The 18,361-nt window shown below is 35.7% G+C and overlaps 1 protein-coding gene across 1 annotated transcript in view; it reads right to left on the bottom strand.

Moving 5' to 3' along the window:
• Positions 1 to 18,361, bottom strand: part of LOC130012447 (structural maintenance of chromosomes protein 2-like) — a 140,051-nt gene that overhangs the window by 10,691 nt on the left and 110,999 nt on the right. Inside the window, exon 9 of the mRNA XM_056100419.1 lies at positions 9,648 to 9,795. Within this exon, the coding sequence (XP_055956394.1) occupies positions 9,648 to 9,795 (148 nt within the window). The remainder of the gene's footprint in view (positions 1 to 9,647; positions 9,796 to 18,361) is intronic.

The following is an 18,361-nucleotide window of genomic DNA, read 5'->3' as shown; positions in this document are numbered from 1 at the left end:
AGTCTTTTACATTTGGATGCACACCCTAGACCACAACTCGCTAACCTCTAGATTCAATAGTCAATCCCCATATTAGTCGAGAAATTATCAGATTTTCCAGCTTGGTTCTTCCCTTGTGAAAAGTCTAAGGATGATGGATGGCCTGACAAAGGACAACATATAGTCAGAGGGGATGAGAAACCTAGGTCCTATGTACACATTTGCTTGCACGTAACACAACCCAAAACAATTGGAATACTAAAGAAGTTCCCTATTGCGCTGCTGTCCGGGCAAAAATCCTTCATACCACAATTTTCTAAATTGATTATCTATTTCTGGTAATGTGCACCACTTTGATGCCATTTTCTACCTAAGCAGCTGTGGGAGTGCCAGTCACATATTTTAAGGAGGGGTGGGGTGACCAAATGGTTAACACATCCGTATTCCATCATGAGGTCTATCATTGAATCGATTGGTGTGGATGTGTCATAGATTATACATGACAAGGACTAGGGCCTGTCCAATCTCCTGGGTTTCCTCCCACTGCGAAAGTTTCTGTCACGAAGTCAAAGTGCTGTGAAATCCAGAACCCTGCTCTACGTGACCAGGGCATAGGGTCGCCTGGTTTCCCCCCCATGGTAAAGACCCCAATGCACAAGCATATTACTGAAATGAAGTTTAACCATAAGTTATGCCCAAAATGACATATTTTGTGTCGATGGATGTTAAACCACATTTCTTCATCAGCCAAGTCGGTATAAGAAATAGATTTTCACGATTAGCTATTATACACATGAAATAACAATGGTCTGTCATTGCATGAAGTTGCGTAGTCTCCGACACCCACAAATCCCTAATCTTCAACATACAGAAGGGGTTTAAGACGGTTGTCAATATTTCACGAAAAGTTCCCTTGCCCATGCCTAACTGGGAGTTGTTTTGTTTTTTTAGATGGTTGATTATCCAATATATTTGGAGGCAGACCACTATTAATTCCTCCAATGTTGAATCACTGGTGTTCTACATGCAGTAGCCCATTCCCTAAATTTCGTCGAGAACTTCCCTTTACAGCACAGCTAGTATGACATTATGGGATCATCAGAGTACTGAATTTGTATAAGGGTTGACCACCAAAATTTCAATTCACTGATATTCATAGCAGACTGGGGACAGATTATCATGACCGTGTAAGTGCAAAAACAAAACAACGCTTCTCGATTTGGTGTATTATTACGCCATAAAAGTCTCAAACCAGGCAGAAAATAGAAATTCAATACCTCTTCATCAATTCTACACCCAAATGTCAATATAGATAGGCAATCAAAATGGCAAAAAAGAAACGAGACGGACACCAAATCAGGGAGAACATAGATATTCAATACCTCTTCATCAATTCTACACCAAAATGTCAATACAGATAGGCAAACAATATGCCATAAATGGAGGGAAAAAAATATATCTAAAAATAACTAGCACTACCGAGATATGCAAAATTAATAGTGTTCTGCATCCATCTAGCTACCAAACGATAATTTACTTGTTTTGATTCAATGACACCCGACGGAGAAATCTCGATTTTCGCCAGAGTACCAATCTTTTACTGGTTTTGTTTCTCAAAATATCGGATATGTAACAATATTTAGCAAATAATTGCTAGTCTGAGTCCAATTTGTTAGGATTAGTTACCTCCCTTATACCGTTACAAGCGTTATCATTAATATCAATCATATAGCGATTTTTTTACTTTTTTCCAAAGATTGGGGCCCTTTTTGGACCGTTTATGCTATATTGACCCTTTTAGATTTGCATTCACACCCTAAACCACCGTTAGGACCCTAAGTAACCAAAGTTTAAGAAACAAATTTAGAGTAGTTTTCGTGATAAAAGCACGTGAATAGGCTCTAAAAAGGAAAATTCTAGATTTTCAGTGTCCCATAATCTATTGCCTTACACATCGAATTTGTATCATTTGAATGTCATAAGAACGTCCATTATTTGGGCTATCCAATGAGACTTTATTTGTTTAGATTCGGTGAAATCCAAAGGTGAAATCACGATTTTGGCAAAAAATCTTCATTTTTTTGCATTTTTTTCAAAATATCGGATATTTTTTCGACTACTTCCGGTTTTTGGATCATTGTCGGGATAGCTTTAACAAGTTGTATAGATACTTAACTTTCTGTGCCAAAAGTGTTAGAAACATCCATTTAGTAGTTTTTGAGAAAAAGATAAATAAAAGAGCATTTTCAATAATTTCACTATTTTTCAACTTTTTTCAAAGATTGAGGCCATTTTTGGACCACCTATATTATTTCAATGCTTTTATTTTTGGATTCACACGATAGACCACCGATAGGACTCTGATTAAGAAAAGTTTAAGAAAAATCGTTGGCGTTGTTTTCGAGAAAAAGGGGTCTTAGAATGCACCAAAACGGAAAATACTAGATTTTCCGCGTACCATAATTTATTTCCTAACCATCGAATTTTTATCATTTAGATGTCATAAGATAGTCTATTCATGGGACTATCCGACGACACTTTAATTGTTTTGGTCCGCTAATATCTGACGGAGAATTCAAGTTTTTAACAAGAGCGCCATTTTTAAAATTTTTTTTTACCTTTTTTAAACTACTTCCGGTATAGGAATCATTGTCAGGTAGTTTTAACATCCGGTTTTGGAACTTGAATGGGCACAGGGCGTTATAATGATATACTAAATTAACCGATCAGATAAAATCCCCCTGAGAAATCCTATGTTCAGAAGTGCCAAAAATGCAAAAATGTCAAAATATCGAAAATTAAATTTCAATAACTGACTACATATTATTAGGCAAGACAAATAAAATAACTTGTTTCTCGGGCACCGCCCGCACGCAAAATTGGTTGCGCGTGCAGTCTATTTATTAGTCTTGATGAAAAAAAATAAATATGTAACGCCCGCCCGCACATCGACAAGCAAGTCGTAAAAAAAATATCCCGCATGTACCTACATCCGCCATACATGTATATCTATTCAAATGTATTAAAACTGATTCAGATGAACATGCTGTCTTTTTTATCCGAACAATGGCGAAGTTTGGCAGATTTGCCTTTTTTATTGATATCGAAAGAACCTCCATTTTGTATCACGTGATATTAATTACCTCCCCTGATAAACTAGAATTTGATTCGTGTTAAAAGTCATTGGCGACAATATTTCAATCATTCGATCGTAATCGGCTCATTATTGCCGGCTTCAGTCGGTCCTTGTTTGGAAAATCCTATTGATAAAATAATGAACCGTAGAACAGGTTAATTAATTATAGCTAAGAATACGATACGATGACGATAGTCGTCATAATGCATACCTTAGAATCTGGGTCATTATTAGCACATTTACGGTAGTTTCGATAATCCGGAAAATAATAATTGGATTACTGATTTGATGGGTTTACTGACCAGTTGTTAGTTAGATTTAAATAGTCATTCAATATAAACACCGGATAGAACACCGAATATCCTGAGAAACACACCGAATATCCCAAGAAACAGTATTTCCGGCAATCTCCAATACCGATGACACGGTGTGACATGCATTGGTTGGAATTCGATAAATAATTATAAATAAACCGGCGATACTAGATTTAGTTTTAAATACTGTTTACCATGATTATTATTTTTGATACACCTGGTGAAAGAGGCTTAGTTTTTAAAAATATTGTTGTCTTTATGGAGGGCTATTACATAGTCGTATGGAATTTTATTTTAAACCAATTTCAATTATGTGAATTAAATATGGAAAATTATTTTCCTTTCAGTCAGTGTTCAGTCTCAGTGTTTTAGTAGACTTGATTTTGGGTTTATGTTTTAAGTATGTACAATAAAGTTGAATATAACGGAAAGCAAAAACGTAAACAAGTAATGACTTTCTCATTTAAAAAAAAAAAAAAGAAAGACCGCCCTCCCGCCCCAACAATTTTCAGCAATAGCCAAATTTTATTTTGCACCATCAATGAGTAAAAAAAAAAAAGAAACCGCCCTCCCTCCCTACAGTTTCAGCTGTCAGTTGCCCGAGAAACAAGACATTTATTTTGTGTGGCCTTATACATGGTTAGAATCGCTATTAGGTCAGGTTTTTCAATTTATAACTTTTTTTTGAAAATCTGTTCAAATAAACAAATAATAAAGAATTTTCCAAAATATCACGATTTTTGGACTTTTTATACGCCCACATGGAAATATGGTCGTATATTGCTGCCGCCCCCGTCAGTCCGTCTGTCGGTCCGTCGTCCACAATTTCTTGTGAACACTCTCCAGACTACATTTATCATCTGATTGTTTTGAAATTGATATATGTTGTTTGCATTCTTGAGATGAAGAAGCCTATTTAATTTCAATAACTTCCGTTAATTTCGTCTGGAGTTATGGCCCTTGTTTCACTTTGTTGCACCTTGTGAACGCTCTAACGACAAAAGTTATCAACTGATCTGTATGAAATTTATATGCATCATTTAAATTAGTAAAACAAAGAAGCCTATTGAATTTCAGCAATTTCCGTTAATTACATCTAGAGTTATGGCCCTTGTTTCACTTTATTGAATCTTGTGAACGCTCTAAAGACAACAGTTATCATCCTATCTGTTTGAAATTGATATGCATCATTTTAAATTAGTGAAACGAAGAATCATATTGAATTTCAGCAATTTCCTTTAATTACGCCGTGAGTTATGGCCCTTGTTTCACTTTGTTGTACCTTGTTTCTGCTCTAACGACAAAAGTTATTATCCGATCTGTATGAAATTGATATGTATTATTTGAATTAGTGAAACGAAAAAGTCTGTCAAATTTCAACAATTTCTGTAGATTACTTCCAGAGTTACAGCCCTTGTTTTAGTTTTTAGAACCTTGTGAACCCTCAAACGACGAAAATTATAATGTCATCTGAAGGGCGGGACGATATTTTAGGTAATTCTATAAATCATGATATTAAAATTTGAATTCCGATCTTTTATAAACCACCTAAAAAATCACGATATAATGATATATCGTATTGTGTGTTTTTCTATCAATATACCGGTATTTTACACGATATAATCACGATATTATGTGCTGCATTTGGCATGGGATTGAACAATTTACGATCGATGACTTGGATATGACTTGTCACTTGAATATGACAATGCCTACTAAATACATGACTAGTCTAGTAGATTTCTCGATTATTAAACTTGATAAATAAATTCATAATTGAAAAATTATTATTTAATTTATAAAGGCATTCCCCTCTTGCCGTTGGAATTTGTCATTATAATGTCAAACCCGTCGCTAATGCTGTGCAACACTCGAACAACCATCCAAGTAAGTCATGGCATAATATCTTCTCTTCGCCGTCTTCGGTCGATTTATCATTGGCACTGTTGGGAAACAGTTATTATCATTTAATGTATGATGCCGTTTGTTAGTTAACTATCATTTTGTGTGTGTGTTTGGGTGGGTTCTTTTTGCGAATTTTTAAACTGAAGCCGATTTAAATAAAAGTAAAATGTTATTTGTAAATAAAACTAAATTGCGTCTAGATATTCGAGATTTAGACAAACTCCAGAGTTATGTGCCGTTGTAGTGTACCGAATAGGATAAATTACGTCTGGTTCTTTGAGTCTACTCATACCCACATGTTATTCAACATTTTGAAAGATGGCAGAACATTGTGAAGCTCAAGCTGATCGAACAGTACTCAGTAGTAATAAAGCCTAAAAAACATTGCACGAGTCGTATATGGCTCTACTTGGGTTTTGATGAGAACGACGAAGTGCAAACGAAAGTTTTATGTAGATTTTGCAAGCGTCGTGTAGCTGCAAAAGGCGGCATCACCAGCAACTTGTATGTTCATTTAAAAATACATCGCCCAATTGAATATGCCGAACTTCAAGAGAGGGGAGAGGCTGGAGGGAATGACCTGTTTTTAACACTTATATAATCACATCTTTTATAATAAAACTAAAATATCGGGATATTATGATATATCGCGATATATCGTTAGCTTTTTATAATAAAACTAAAATATCGCGATATAGTGATATATCGTCGTTTTTTTGGGGAAATATCGCGATATTTGATTTTACCAATATCTTCCAGCTCTGTGGGCGTATGTTTAGTTGCCTGGCAACCTATCTTTTCAATTTTCAGTCTCTTTTTTATCCTATTCCAGACGTTTCAAATTCTTATTGGATGGTTTCATGCACAGGACTACCGAGAGGACTCTCGATAGAGAAAGTTTAAGAAAAATCTTTGGAGCAGTTTTTGAGATAAAGGCCTCCAAAAAAGCTCCAAATCAGAAAATACTTGATTTTCAGCGTGCCATAGTTTGCTGCTTGGTCATAGTATCCTTATAAATTTGTTATCATACGACAGTCCAATCATCGTGCTACCCAACAATACATTAATTTGTTTAATCCGTCGAAATTGGACGGAGAAATCCCGTTTTTTCCAAAAGCAAACCGTTTTGCTTTTTTTTTCTTCAAAATATCGAGCATTATTTCGACTACTTCCGGTTAACGGATCGGCTTTATCCAACGGTCTGACAATATGGCTTTACGATCCTGGAGTTTCAGAAAGATCGATTGATGCTTTCAAAAAAATATAAGGGTTGGAAAATGGGCAGAAAATTCGAAAAAATTTCACGATTTTTCAACTTTTTTCGATTTTCAGTACGTTATTTTACTTATTCCAGACATTTCAATGTCTTATTGGATGGATTCATGCACAAGACTACCAGAGGGACTCTCGATAGGGAAGGTTTAAGAAAAATCCTTGGAGCAGTTTTCGAGATATAGGCGTCCAAAAACGCTCCAAATCAGAAAATACTTGATTTTCAGCTTGTCATATTTTGCTGCTTGGTCATAGTATCCATATAAATTGGGCATCATACGACAGTCCATTCCTCAGGCCACTCAACAAAAGCTTAATTCGTTTAATCCATTGATACTGGACGGAGAAATCAAGTTTTTCCCCCAAACACCCATTTATGGCGTTTTTGTTCGAAATATCTATCATTATTTCGACTACTTCCTGTTACCGGATCGTTGTTGAAATTGCTTTATGCAGCGGTCTGACTATATAGCTTTATGTTCCAGGACTTTCAGAAATATCGATTTATCTTTTCCCAAAAATATTAGGGTTGGGAAATGGGCAGAAAATTCGAAAAAAATCAAAAAATAAAGGGCGATAACGCGGAATGAAACTTATATTTCTGGAATCGGATGGTGTTCAGGTATCCAAAAATGTAGGTCAAATTTGGAAATTTTGAAAAATAACAAAAATTGTCATGTAGACAACGTATTTTCAAAATTCGAACGACAAAAGCCATAGATGAATGTTCGAAATTGAAAAATTTTGTCAAGTAGCCACCACATGGTTTCCCAATAGAAAAATATGGTTCCAGATCGATATCTGTTTTCGATCATGGAGAAATAGACTCCCGCGGAAAAAAATAATAATAACTAGACCTGCAAACAGCACTGAACCGGCTTTCAGGAATCAGACAGGAAGTGTGTCATACAATAGCCCATTTATCGAGCTACCAAACGATACTTTAGATGTTTTGATCTGGTACAACCGACGGTGAAATCCCGATTGTTCCAAGAGCACCAATATTTTTACTGTCTTTTTTTTTTTTAAATATCGAATATAGTCGAGTAAAAATAGCAGAAAATAGTGATGGACCGAGAATAAATTGCAAGAAATTGTTTTTTGTCATTTTTCGACGCTATGGGACTTGTAAGTCGCAAATATGAAAATCGGACAAAATCGGCCCTCAGATAAGTGTTCTACAGTGGTCAAAGTTCAAGGTCATGTCAAAATGAGGTAAAAATGAAAGAATTGTCATAAAATCCTTAATATTTGTCATAAAGTATCAAACTTAGTGTCAAACTATGGGTTTTCGGGGGTGCTGAATCCAATGCAACCATTATTTATGTCACGCGACGTCATTTGGGAATGACGTCATGACTCTTAATTCCGCGATTTATCATCATAATAGGGCCCTAATAGAGTATCGACACTTGACTTTATACATGGGGTTATCGGGGATGGACAAAACAAAGCAACCAGCGGCTGCCAGGCAGGATACGCCCACATTTTGCAAGAGATGGATAGAGAACAAGCTAAACAAAAAGCAATTTTTCGAACAATCAAGGGCCATAATTCAGAAAGTTGCGATCCGATATGCGCGAATATCGACAGGAACCAAGATCTGTAGGTTATAAACATGCATTTCAAGTTTCATTGAAATCGGATCAAAATTGTGACCTCTAGAGGGTCCACAACCTTGATATACTATATTTTTACACTATTTGTCTTTGGGTTATAAATATGTATATCAAGTTTCATCAGAATTGGATCAAAATTGTGACTTCTAGAGTGTACACAACCTTGATATACCATACATTTACACTATTTGCATACGAGTGGTGGCCATTTTGTCCGGTAGTTTGGGTCCTATTTTCAACAATTTCTAAATCAACCATCATTTGGGTGTAACGGTGATATAGTAAAACGTTTTTTTAAATCGGATAAAAATTGTGCCCTCTAGAGGGACCATAAGCTAAAAACGTGATTTTTCGTACAATCAAGAGCAATAATTCAGGAAGTTACGATCCGATATGCGCAAATATCAAAAGGAACCAAGATCTGTGGGTTATAAACATGAATTTCAAGTTTCATCAAAATCGGATCAAAATTGTGACCTCTAGAGGGTCCACAATCTTGATATACTAGATGTTTACACTATTTGCATACAAGGGACGGCCATTATGTCCGACAGTTTTGGTCGGATTTTCACGAAATTCAAACTCAACCAACATTACGGGGCCATAATCCATGAAGTTACGGTCTGATACATGCCAATATTGAAAGGAAAATGTGGGCGTATAAATATAGGCGTGGCTCTGCCCCTGGGGGTGGTCATGCACAAAAAACAATAGCGATTATTCTTGGGGTATAAGAAATAAGTATGCACAACTTCAAGACAATCCATTAAGAATTGTGGCTTGTAGGCTAAAAACTGACACATACAAAAATTGAGTGTGGCTCTCTGCCCCTGGGGGTAGGGCACACACCAAAAACAATAGGGAACATCCTTAGGGTACAAGGAAAATATAGTATACATAGTTTCAAGACGAAGCGTTAAGTATAGCGGCTCGTAGTTTTGACGGGCCTAAGTCTTTCAGACATAATTTTAATCTGATCATAAAAACCCATTATTCCAATTAAGCGTATTAACTATATTGTTCTCATTTTGGACGCAAAATAAAATTAGAACAATACAATGTACATCCAAAATGATTACATATTTGTAATCTACGCAAAAAATCACTCTAAATAAACAAGTTTGAGGAGTATAGGTCATTCAGAAGTTATTTTAAAATCAATGTGAAACATCAACAATTTTTATAACAGCCATAAAAAGTTCATCATCCCACAGATTTCAGGTGCCAATTAAAAATATAAGCCATCAAATACCGAAGATGGACTTGTCATGTTCCCACCATTGTTCCAATTGATAAGGAATGACCCACATATCTTCTGTTGTCTAACAAGATAAAATATAAAATAATGGCAACATATTCAACTACAATAACATCTATTTATACAGAATGTTACCAACAATATAGATAATATAATTACAATACCTGGGAATGTTGAAAATGGCTTTTAATCATTTGGCCAATATTTTGTGTATGGGAAAGATCTAGGGCAGCATCAACTTCATCTAGGATATATATTGGTGCTGGTTTAAATAATAGTAGTGACAATATCAATGATAAAGCTACCAAAGATCTGTAAAATAGAACCATAATAATATTATTTGTAAATGTGCATAGTATGAATATGAAAGCTGAGTCTGAAGTCAGGCAGTGAAAGGACAATTCGGAGTGAACCTCGCAGTTGGGTACCTACAATGTTTTTTTCAGTTTATTTGAGCGCTTTTCAGAATATGCAAATGTAGTCCACAATTACCGAAATACTGTTTATTGACTATTGCCATGAATTACCAGTATATATCTGTGACTATATATATAGTTCAGTGAATATGGCTGACAACATAACAAAATTGATGCCTATCTATGCCTATTTTCCATAGTATACCACCACAATAAGCCCATTATAATTTATAGATGCAATCAAGTGACTCATTAGTCCTGGATATGCAAATTATGTACCACCATTACACAATTATAAATTTTTGACAATATCTTACATATTACAATGGATAATGGCACCAAAAACTGCTTATACATAGGGGATCAGGATCTCTAGTCTGATTCGGTTTGTTATGTAATTCCCATCCATCGGCTTTTTGGGTAGAAATAGTGGAATAAGCTTTATTTTGAAGGTTTTGATGTTTAATGACAAAAAAACAATGTTGACATTTTTTCTGAGTAGGTCTTCGTGTCATTTTGCGATAATATTCCAATTTCCTTTTGTATTTTCACCTTATTTATAATGGTATCGACATTATCAGCTGTGATTTGGCAATGTATTAATATTGACAGGGGTCTTGACTATATTTCAGATAGTTTTCCATCACATCATGAAGATATTTCCAAAATGTCAACCATTTTTGGCAAGAAAATCGGAAGATGCGCTGATTTTGATTAAGTAGTAGTATTTGGTGTCAATACATATGTTTTCAGGGGCACAGATTCCATTTATAACGGTTACAACTGTGTAAAATGATCACATGTTCACCTATTTTGCATATTTCAAAGGTGGCCACAGTTTTTGGTGGGAAAATGGGATGATGTGCTGATATTGATTAAGTAGTCGGCTATGGTAACAGGATATATGTTTTCGGGGCAGAGATTCCATTTCTGTCATTTACAATTGTGTAAAATGATCACATGTTCACATATTTTCAAGATTGCAGCTATTTTTGGCAGCAAAATGGGATGATGTGCTGATATTGATCTATGGTATCAGGATATATGTTTTCGGGCGCAGATTCCATTTCTGCCGTTTACAATTGTGTAAAATGATCACGTCAACATATTTAGAATATGGCTGCCATTTGTGGCGGGACATTTCGTAAACACATTACTGAAAAGGTTTCTGAATCCAATTCTGCTATGTATAAGCTTGCATCATGTTCCTGGAAGCAGTGACATGTTTTACCCATTATGTATATTATCCAACAATGAAAATTCCTCATCAGAGTTGACCACTAATATTGATTTTCCAGGAAAATAGCACATTTACTTGGTCGATCGCGCTGTAGTAGCTGGGCTCAAGTCTGATTTTAAGACTTGGAGTGCCATCGAGACTTTCAGTTTATGTTGTTTGTCAGTTATAGATACAAAATTAATGATGGTTAAAAATGTGAGAATTAAAAAATTAATAATAGATTAGTAAATTAAAAATAGAACAGAAATGTATGACATTAAATATAAAGCGGTATACAAAGAAATAAAAACAAGGACAGCAAATGAAATAATAATACCTGCTATAAGAAACCTTTGTGGCATAGATTATATTATCAACTGACCCCAAGCTGCGTGTGGAAGAAGTTTTTGAAGGGAATGCTGTTGCGTTGGAAAAACAAACTATATCACCACTTACATGACGACGTTACCCGTCAATTATGATATCTACCCTTACTATTGAAATAATTTATTATATGAACAACAATCAGGCTTCAGGGGCAGCCATTCAACTGACACATGTTTGATCAGTTTGTTGGATCATCTCAAGGATCAAAATGTTCAGGGGAATTTTACCGGTATGGTCCTATTGGACCTGCAAAAAGCGTTTGACACAGTCCACCATGATATCTTGTGTAAAAAACTTGAAATGATCGGCGTCCGATCCACAGGATGGTTTCGTTCATATCTTTCCAACAGGAAACAAGTTGTCAACGTTGGTAAAACTCTCTCAGACCCCTTGGACATTTCTTGTGGAGTTCCACAGGGCAGCATCCTGGGTCCCTTGTTGTTTCTCTGTTATGTGAATGACATGATCATTAGCATACCTGCCCCTTGTAAATTAATCTTATATGCTGACGACAGTGCAATCCTGTTTTCTCATCCAAATCCTGAAATAGTATCTTTAAAACTTAGCGAAGCCTTAAAGGCTTGTTCAGACTGGTTAGTAGACAACAAATTATCCCTCTATTTAGGTAAAACTGAATGCATGTTATTTGGCCCAAGTAGAAAACTAAAGAAAACTAGTAGTTTTGAAATAGTGTGTAATGATCATGTCATTCAAGCAACAGATAGTGTAAAATATTTAGGTCTATATATTGATCATTGTCTCTCTGGTGAATTAATAGTTAAAAATATTATTAAAGATAGGTTGCAAGGCAACGAAACATACGCCCACAGCAGCTAAATCGTCCGGGCAGTCAACAAGATTTTTTGAAGTGATCAAGGGCCATAACTCTTGCAGTAATTATCGAAAATCACTGAAAATGAATAGACTTCTTTGTCTCATGACCTTAAACACTGTGTATAAATTTAAAGTCAATCGGATATTAACTTTAGACTCTAAGAGCGTCATCAAGGGCCATAACTCTGGCAGTAATTATCGTAAATTGCTGAAAATCAATAGGATTTTTCGTCTCTAGACCTTAAGCAGTGTCGCTGGCATGTCTTGCAAAATTACTTATTTCTTATCAACATTATCAACATCCAGTTTATCAGAAACACACATGCAACCCACGGACAACAAAGTTCCGATAGAGATTGATGAGGTACCAATTTCATCGAACAAACGTAAGCTGAGCAAAGCTACGTTAGTTGATAAATGGATTGCTAAAGATTTAGCAAAATTCAATGCAGACCAGTGGCTGGACTATGAGTATACTCAAGATGGTCAGATTTTATCATTAAAATGTCTTTTGTGTACAAAGTACATATCCAAGTTACGACACATGAGGGAGTTTTCATATGCATGGATAAAAGGATCAACATATCTCTATCACATCCAATTGATCATGCTACTTCAAAGGTCCACAGGAAAGGTTATGAACTCCATGTCAATGAAATAGGAACAAACTCTGGTCATTCTATTCTTGATCCAAATCAGCAAACAATTGGTGAATCGCTTTCCAGATTTTCAGAAACTGTAAATGAACAATTGAAAAAGAAAGAAGAAATAGCGTATTTCATTGCAAAGCATGACCTCCCTATGTCAGTTTATGGAATATAGTCAAATTAGAAGCTAAACATGGGGCTGATGTTGGAGATGTATACATAAATAGAAAACAATGTGCTGAGTTTATAGATTGTCACGGAGAACATATATCAGAACAGTTAAAGGAAGACTTAAATAAGGCAGACTTTTATAGTGTCCTCATAGATGGAAGCACAGACAATTCTACTGTTGAGAAAGAAGTTGTTTATGTTCTTTATTTTAAACTTGAAGCTGATGCAACAACTGATGTCTTTGTCAAACTATCCTTAGTATATTTAAAAAAACATTAAAAAAAGCTGATGCAGCAGGCATTAAATATGCCATTGAAAGTAGCTTTGAGAAATTAGGAATTTCAAAATTCAATTTCTATCAAAAACTTATTGGATTCGTTGCAGACGGTGCGTCCGTAAACAGGGGCGAAAAGTAGAGGGTAATAGCTTTATTAAAGGAGAGATGTCCATGGATTGTATTCAATTGGTGCGTTGCCCACAGGCTCGAACTTTCTCTACGAGATTCATTAAACAAAACCAATTTTAAAAAATGTGATAATTTTCTTCACAAATTGTATGCAGTTTACCATAGATCCCCGAAAAAACTTGAAGAACTGAAATCATTTTATGAGACTATGATAAACTGTTATGAGTTTGTAGAAGAGTCTTATAAACCTCATAGAGCGTCGGGTACAAGATGGATAACCTTCAAATTATCTGCTTTGAAAATTATTTTAGACAAATATGGTATATTTATGGCAGACAAGACCTGCAGTGACAGAGACAAAATTAAAGGCTACTTGAAGGAATGGAAGTCTATACATATGCTTTTGTGTGGGGCTTTTTTATTGATGTATTGACCCCAGCATCTATTTTATCAAAACCTTCCAAGAAGATACCATAGACCCAGTGTCAACAACAATAGCTCTTAAAAAGGCCACAGAGAAATTACAGTTATTGTCTGAACGTGTTTTTATAAAACTACCAACAGTAAAATATTTAATAGCATCGATTGCCAAATTAGATGATGTTGGTAAAGTTTCCTATCAGGAAATTCAGTTTTCTTCTGCTGACTTTGAATCAAGTTTGGAAGACTTGTCAAAATCAAAATCTACTGTAGTCGAGTCTGTAAAGAGCGCGATAATATCAAGACTTGACAATGACACTGACAGTGTTAGTAGTGGACATTTTAACTATAACAAAGTGTCTAATGTATTGAACTGTGAAGCTTGGGAGGCAGAGGTAGAAACTTCTCCTTTCAGCCTTGAATTTAGTGACTCCATAATACTGGATTTCTCCAGTCATTTCGAAGTTGTCTTGAATAATTCTGCTTCTTATTTGTGTGATGGTGTTACTTCGAAGTTGTCTTGAATAATTCTGCTTCTTATTTGTGTGATGGCGTTACTTTAGTAGAGGAGTGGCATGATATGGTACATTATGCCTTACATTTTTTAAATCCAAGCAAAAACAGTTACAGAAAAACTTGGAAATATTTATTTCAATCTTAATATGCCAATACAAAATGGACAAACATATTGGTTTTAATCAAACTTTTATTTACATAACCAATAGCTAATTCAAAACTTGAAAGATTTTTCTCTCATTCGAAGCTGACAAAAACAGATAACTGTTGTTCACTTGCAGAAAACAGATTGTGTAATCTACTAAAGATTAAAGTTGAAGGACCCAGTGAATTATTATTTGATGTATCTCCAGTTTTAAAGTTATGGAAAAAACGAAAAAATAGGAGACCAAACCAGCATATCAGAAAAGTATATAAAAGAAGAAGAAAGAGAAAAAAGACTTTTAGAAATTCAGATAAAAGTGATTCGTCTGATACTGACTATGCAGTTGTTGAGACTGGACAAACTCAAAATCTGGACTCAGACTCTGCTGATAACAGATCATCATGTAGTAACAACTCTGAACTTGAAAACATGTCTTTTACGTTCAATTCTTCACCAGACTCAGAATTTTTGGGGTTTTCTCCAAGGGATTAAATGTTTTATTAATACATGATTTAGACATGACATAGTGCTTTTAAAATTTTTCGAATATGATAAAATTTAGTGAATGATATTTTGTTGTTTATTTTCAATCTTAATCTTTATACAAAAGATGTCACAACACCCAGCCACCCATTAGTCAACAGAATAGACTTTGTGCCAAATGTCATAACATCATGTCCGACCGAAAATTTGAAATGTCAGGCAGAATGTTCATCATGCCTGACATGGTGTCAGACAGACATTTGAAAGTTATTTCCAGCCTTGATAATGAGTCACAATGAGAAAATTTTGAAAATTGAGTTATTTAATGTATAGTTTGTTTGAATCGGACAAAAATTGACTGAGCTGTGTCCATTTGAAGCTACCTAACTCACAAAAGTAAGTTTTGAGAAAAAGCAAGTCAAAGATTTGGTATGTTCCAAAACAAAACTCCAGGCCTTATGTTGCTGTTTTGTCGTATACCTTTCCATGGTTTGCAGGGGTGCTGAAGACAAAAATCATAGTAAAAATTTGATCCGGCGATTTCCGCCATTTATTTGCTATTTGTCGTTTAACATTTTTTCTTTAGGATTTCAAGGGTGCTGAAGACGAAAATCGTGGTAAATGCACTTGTTTCGTAACGAAACATTCACAACACACGTGGCATATTCACACGATAGTGTTATATACTGAACAACAATCTATACATTAGTAGTCTATGTTTTGACTCTGTACGAGGTGTTTTCATACATTGAGTATATGAAATGAAATGAAATGGGATTTAACGTCCTACTGTTCTGCTCCGAACTGGGCTAATGAAGACGGGCATACGCAATACAGTGTGCTATGAGGGAAATTTTGCCTGGACAGCGGAACTACAGCCTACTCTTATATCGAATTCCAACTGTCAAGGGATCTTTTTTACGTGCATGCCGATGTGTACATGGGACCTCGGTTTTTCTTCCCATCCGAAGGACTAGACAGCTGTTCTTGTCAGGCCCTCCCCGTACTGCATCACTGACAAGGGGAGAGCACGGTGGAAAATCTGGATGAACTTTCTCGGCCAACGCAGGGATCGAACACCCGACCTCCAGGCTAGCGAGCCAGCGTCTTACCCACTTAGCCACCGTGATCCCCCTCGAGTATATGAGGTTAAATACATTGCCAGAGATGTTATGTTTTAGAAGTTTCAGAAATAGACCTTTTCGCCAGATATTGTCAAAGGCTTTTGAGAAATCCACAAAACAGAAGAACAGGTTTTCTTTATTACATTTATGTTTGTTTATTATGGTTTTCAGAATAAAAACATTGTCCACTGTTACTATGACCAACCTTGTACTTCAAATGTATCATTTGTGTAGTTGTATTCTCTGAAGAAGTAAGTTTACACTTACGAAACATTAGATGCTATAAAAGATGATTTTGTGATACCCATGACTTTGTTTTTAACCCTTCCTACTACTGGTGTTACTGTATCAAGTTTATTATGACTTGGATCCCATCTAAGTTTATGTTATTCAAATGGTTTTGGATTCCTCTCTCTTTATATTTATTTGGATTCACATTATAATGTGGACGTATAAAAATCAGTCAGATGACAACCTTGGTCTTTGGGAGTGTTCACAACATTTTTCAAAGTGACCAATTTCCCTCATTAGCCCAGTTGGAGCAGAACAGTAGGAAGTTAAATCCAATTTCATTTCATTTCATTTTTTCAAAGTGACCAAGGGCCATACTCTGGCAGCGACACCCAGTAATTATTGTAAAACAATAGGCTCCTTTGTCTCATGGGGGTTGAATGGCGGAATGGTCAGCGAGTGCCCGTTGTATCATAAGGTTTGTCATTGAGTCAACTGGTATGGTTTTGATTCCCCGGTTGTATGTGACAAGGAGTAGGGTTGCTGTCCAACCTCGTGGGTTTTCTCTGGGTCCTCCCACTGCTAAAGACCCCCTACGCATTGAACCATGTTAGTCCCGAAATGGCCTAGTTTGTGTCGAGTGGACGTTAAACCCCATTTCTCTATGTCTCTCTTGGCCAATGCAGGGATCGAACACCCGACCTCCAAGCTAGTGAGCCAGTGTTTTTTTTTTTTTCTTGACAAAATTTTATATACATCATAAATATACAGTACATACGATTACATGTTAAAAACATTGGCTAATTCAAGTATATCAAATATACAGATGCACAGTATATTACATTAACAATCACTCTTTAGTAGACTACCGTTAACATAAGAATAATTTTGGTCTCTAGAGTTTCCACAAGGTCAAGGACCATTACTCTGGCAGTAATTAATGGAAATCATTGAAAATCACCAGGCTTCTTTGGTTCATGGCCTTAAACATGGTTTATAAATGTAAAGTCAATTGGATGATAACTTTAGCCTGTAGAGCGTTCACAAGATTTGTTAAAGTGATCAAGGGCCATAACTCTGGCAGTAATTATTGGAAATCAATGAAAATAGCTGCCTGGTTCTTATAACCTTAAACACTATGTATAAATTAAAAGACAATCGGATGATAACTTTGGTCCCCAGAACAAGATATGCTACATAAATAACAAATATTTCTAGTTGAGGTCTATTCAAGGGAATGGAAGCTTATTGACCTTATTTCCTGGAGCTGACAAACAACTTACAGTTGGTCACCAAATTAATCCTTAGTAAAACTGCAGACAAGCAAAATTTTGAGAGAGAGAAATTGGGTTTAACGTCCACTCGACACAAACTACGTCATTTCGGGACTAACATATGGTTTAATTCTTTATTTCAATAATTCGCTTGCGCGTAGGGGTCTTTAGCAGTGGGAGGAAACCGAAGGACCTGGAGAAAACCCACGAGATTGGAGAGGCGACCCTACTCCTTGTCACGTACAACCGGGGATTCAAAACCACGCCAGTTGACTCAATGACAGGCCTTATGATACATCGCGCGTGCTAAGCATTCAGCCATCCAACCCCACCGCAAAATTTTGAAACAGCATTCTTGTAATATTAGGTGTCACAGCTCCATTGCCCGCGTTGGAAGAAAGTCGTTTTTTCCGGATTTGTAACCCTTTTTTAACTTAACGTTAAACAGTGGCTACTTAATCTTTTGTAATAATTTAAAAATATTTTGGAAGCCGATATTATGTTCTTTTGTTCGATATAATTTTTATATACGTGTTCGTTTTATTTATTTCATAAGCGTAAGTTGAAAAACGTCAATTTGCCGTGTTTTGACGTTACGCAGAAAA

This window comes from Patella vulgata, chromosome 4 (genome assembly GCF_932274485.2).
Source record: "Patella vulgata chromosome 4, xgPatVulg1.2, whole genome shotgun sequence".
In the NCBI taxonomy this organism is placed as follows: Eukaryota; Metazoa; Mollusca; class Gastropoda; family Patellidae; genus Patella; species Patella vulgata.
The sequence above is the reverse complement of the archived record's forward strand: the minus strand, read 5'-3'. Positions and strand labels throughout refer to the sequence as shown.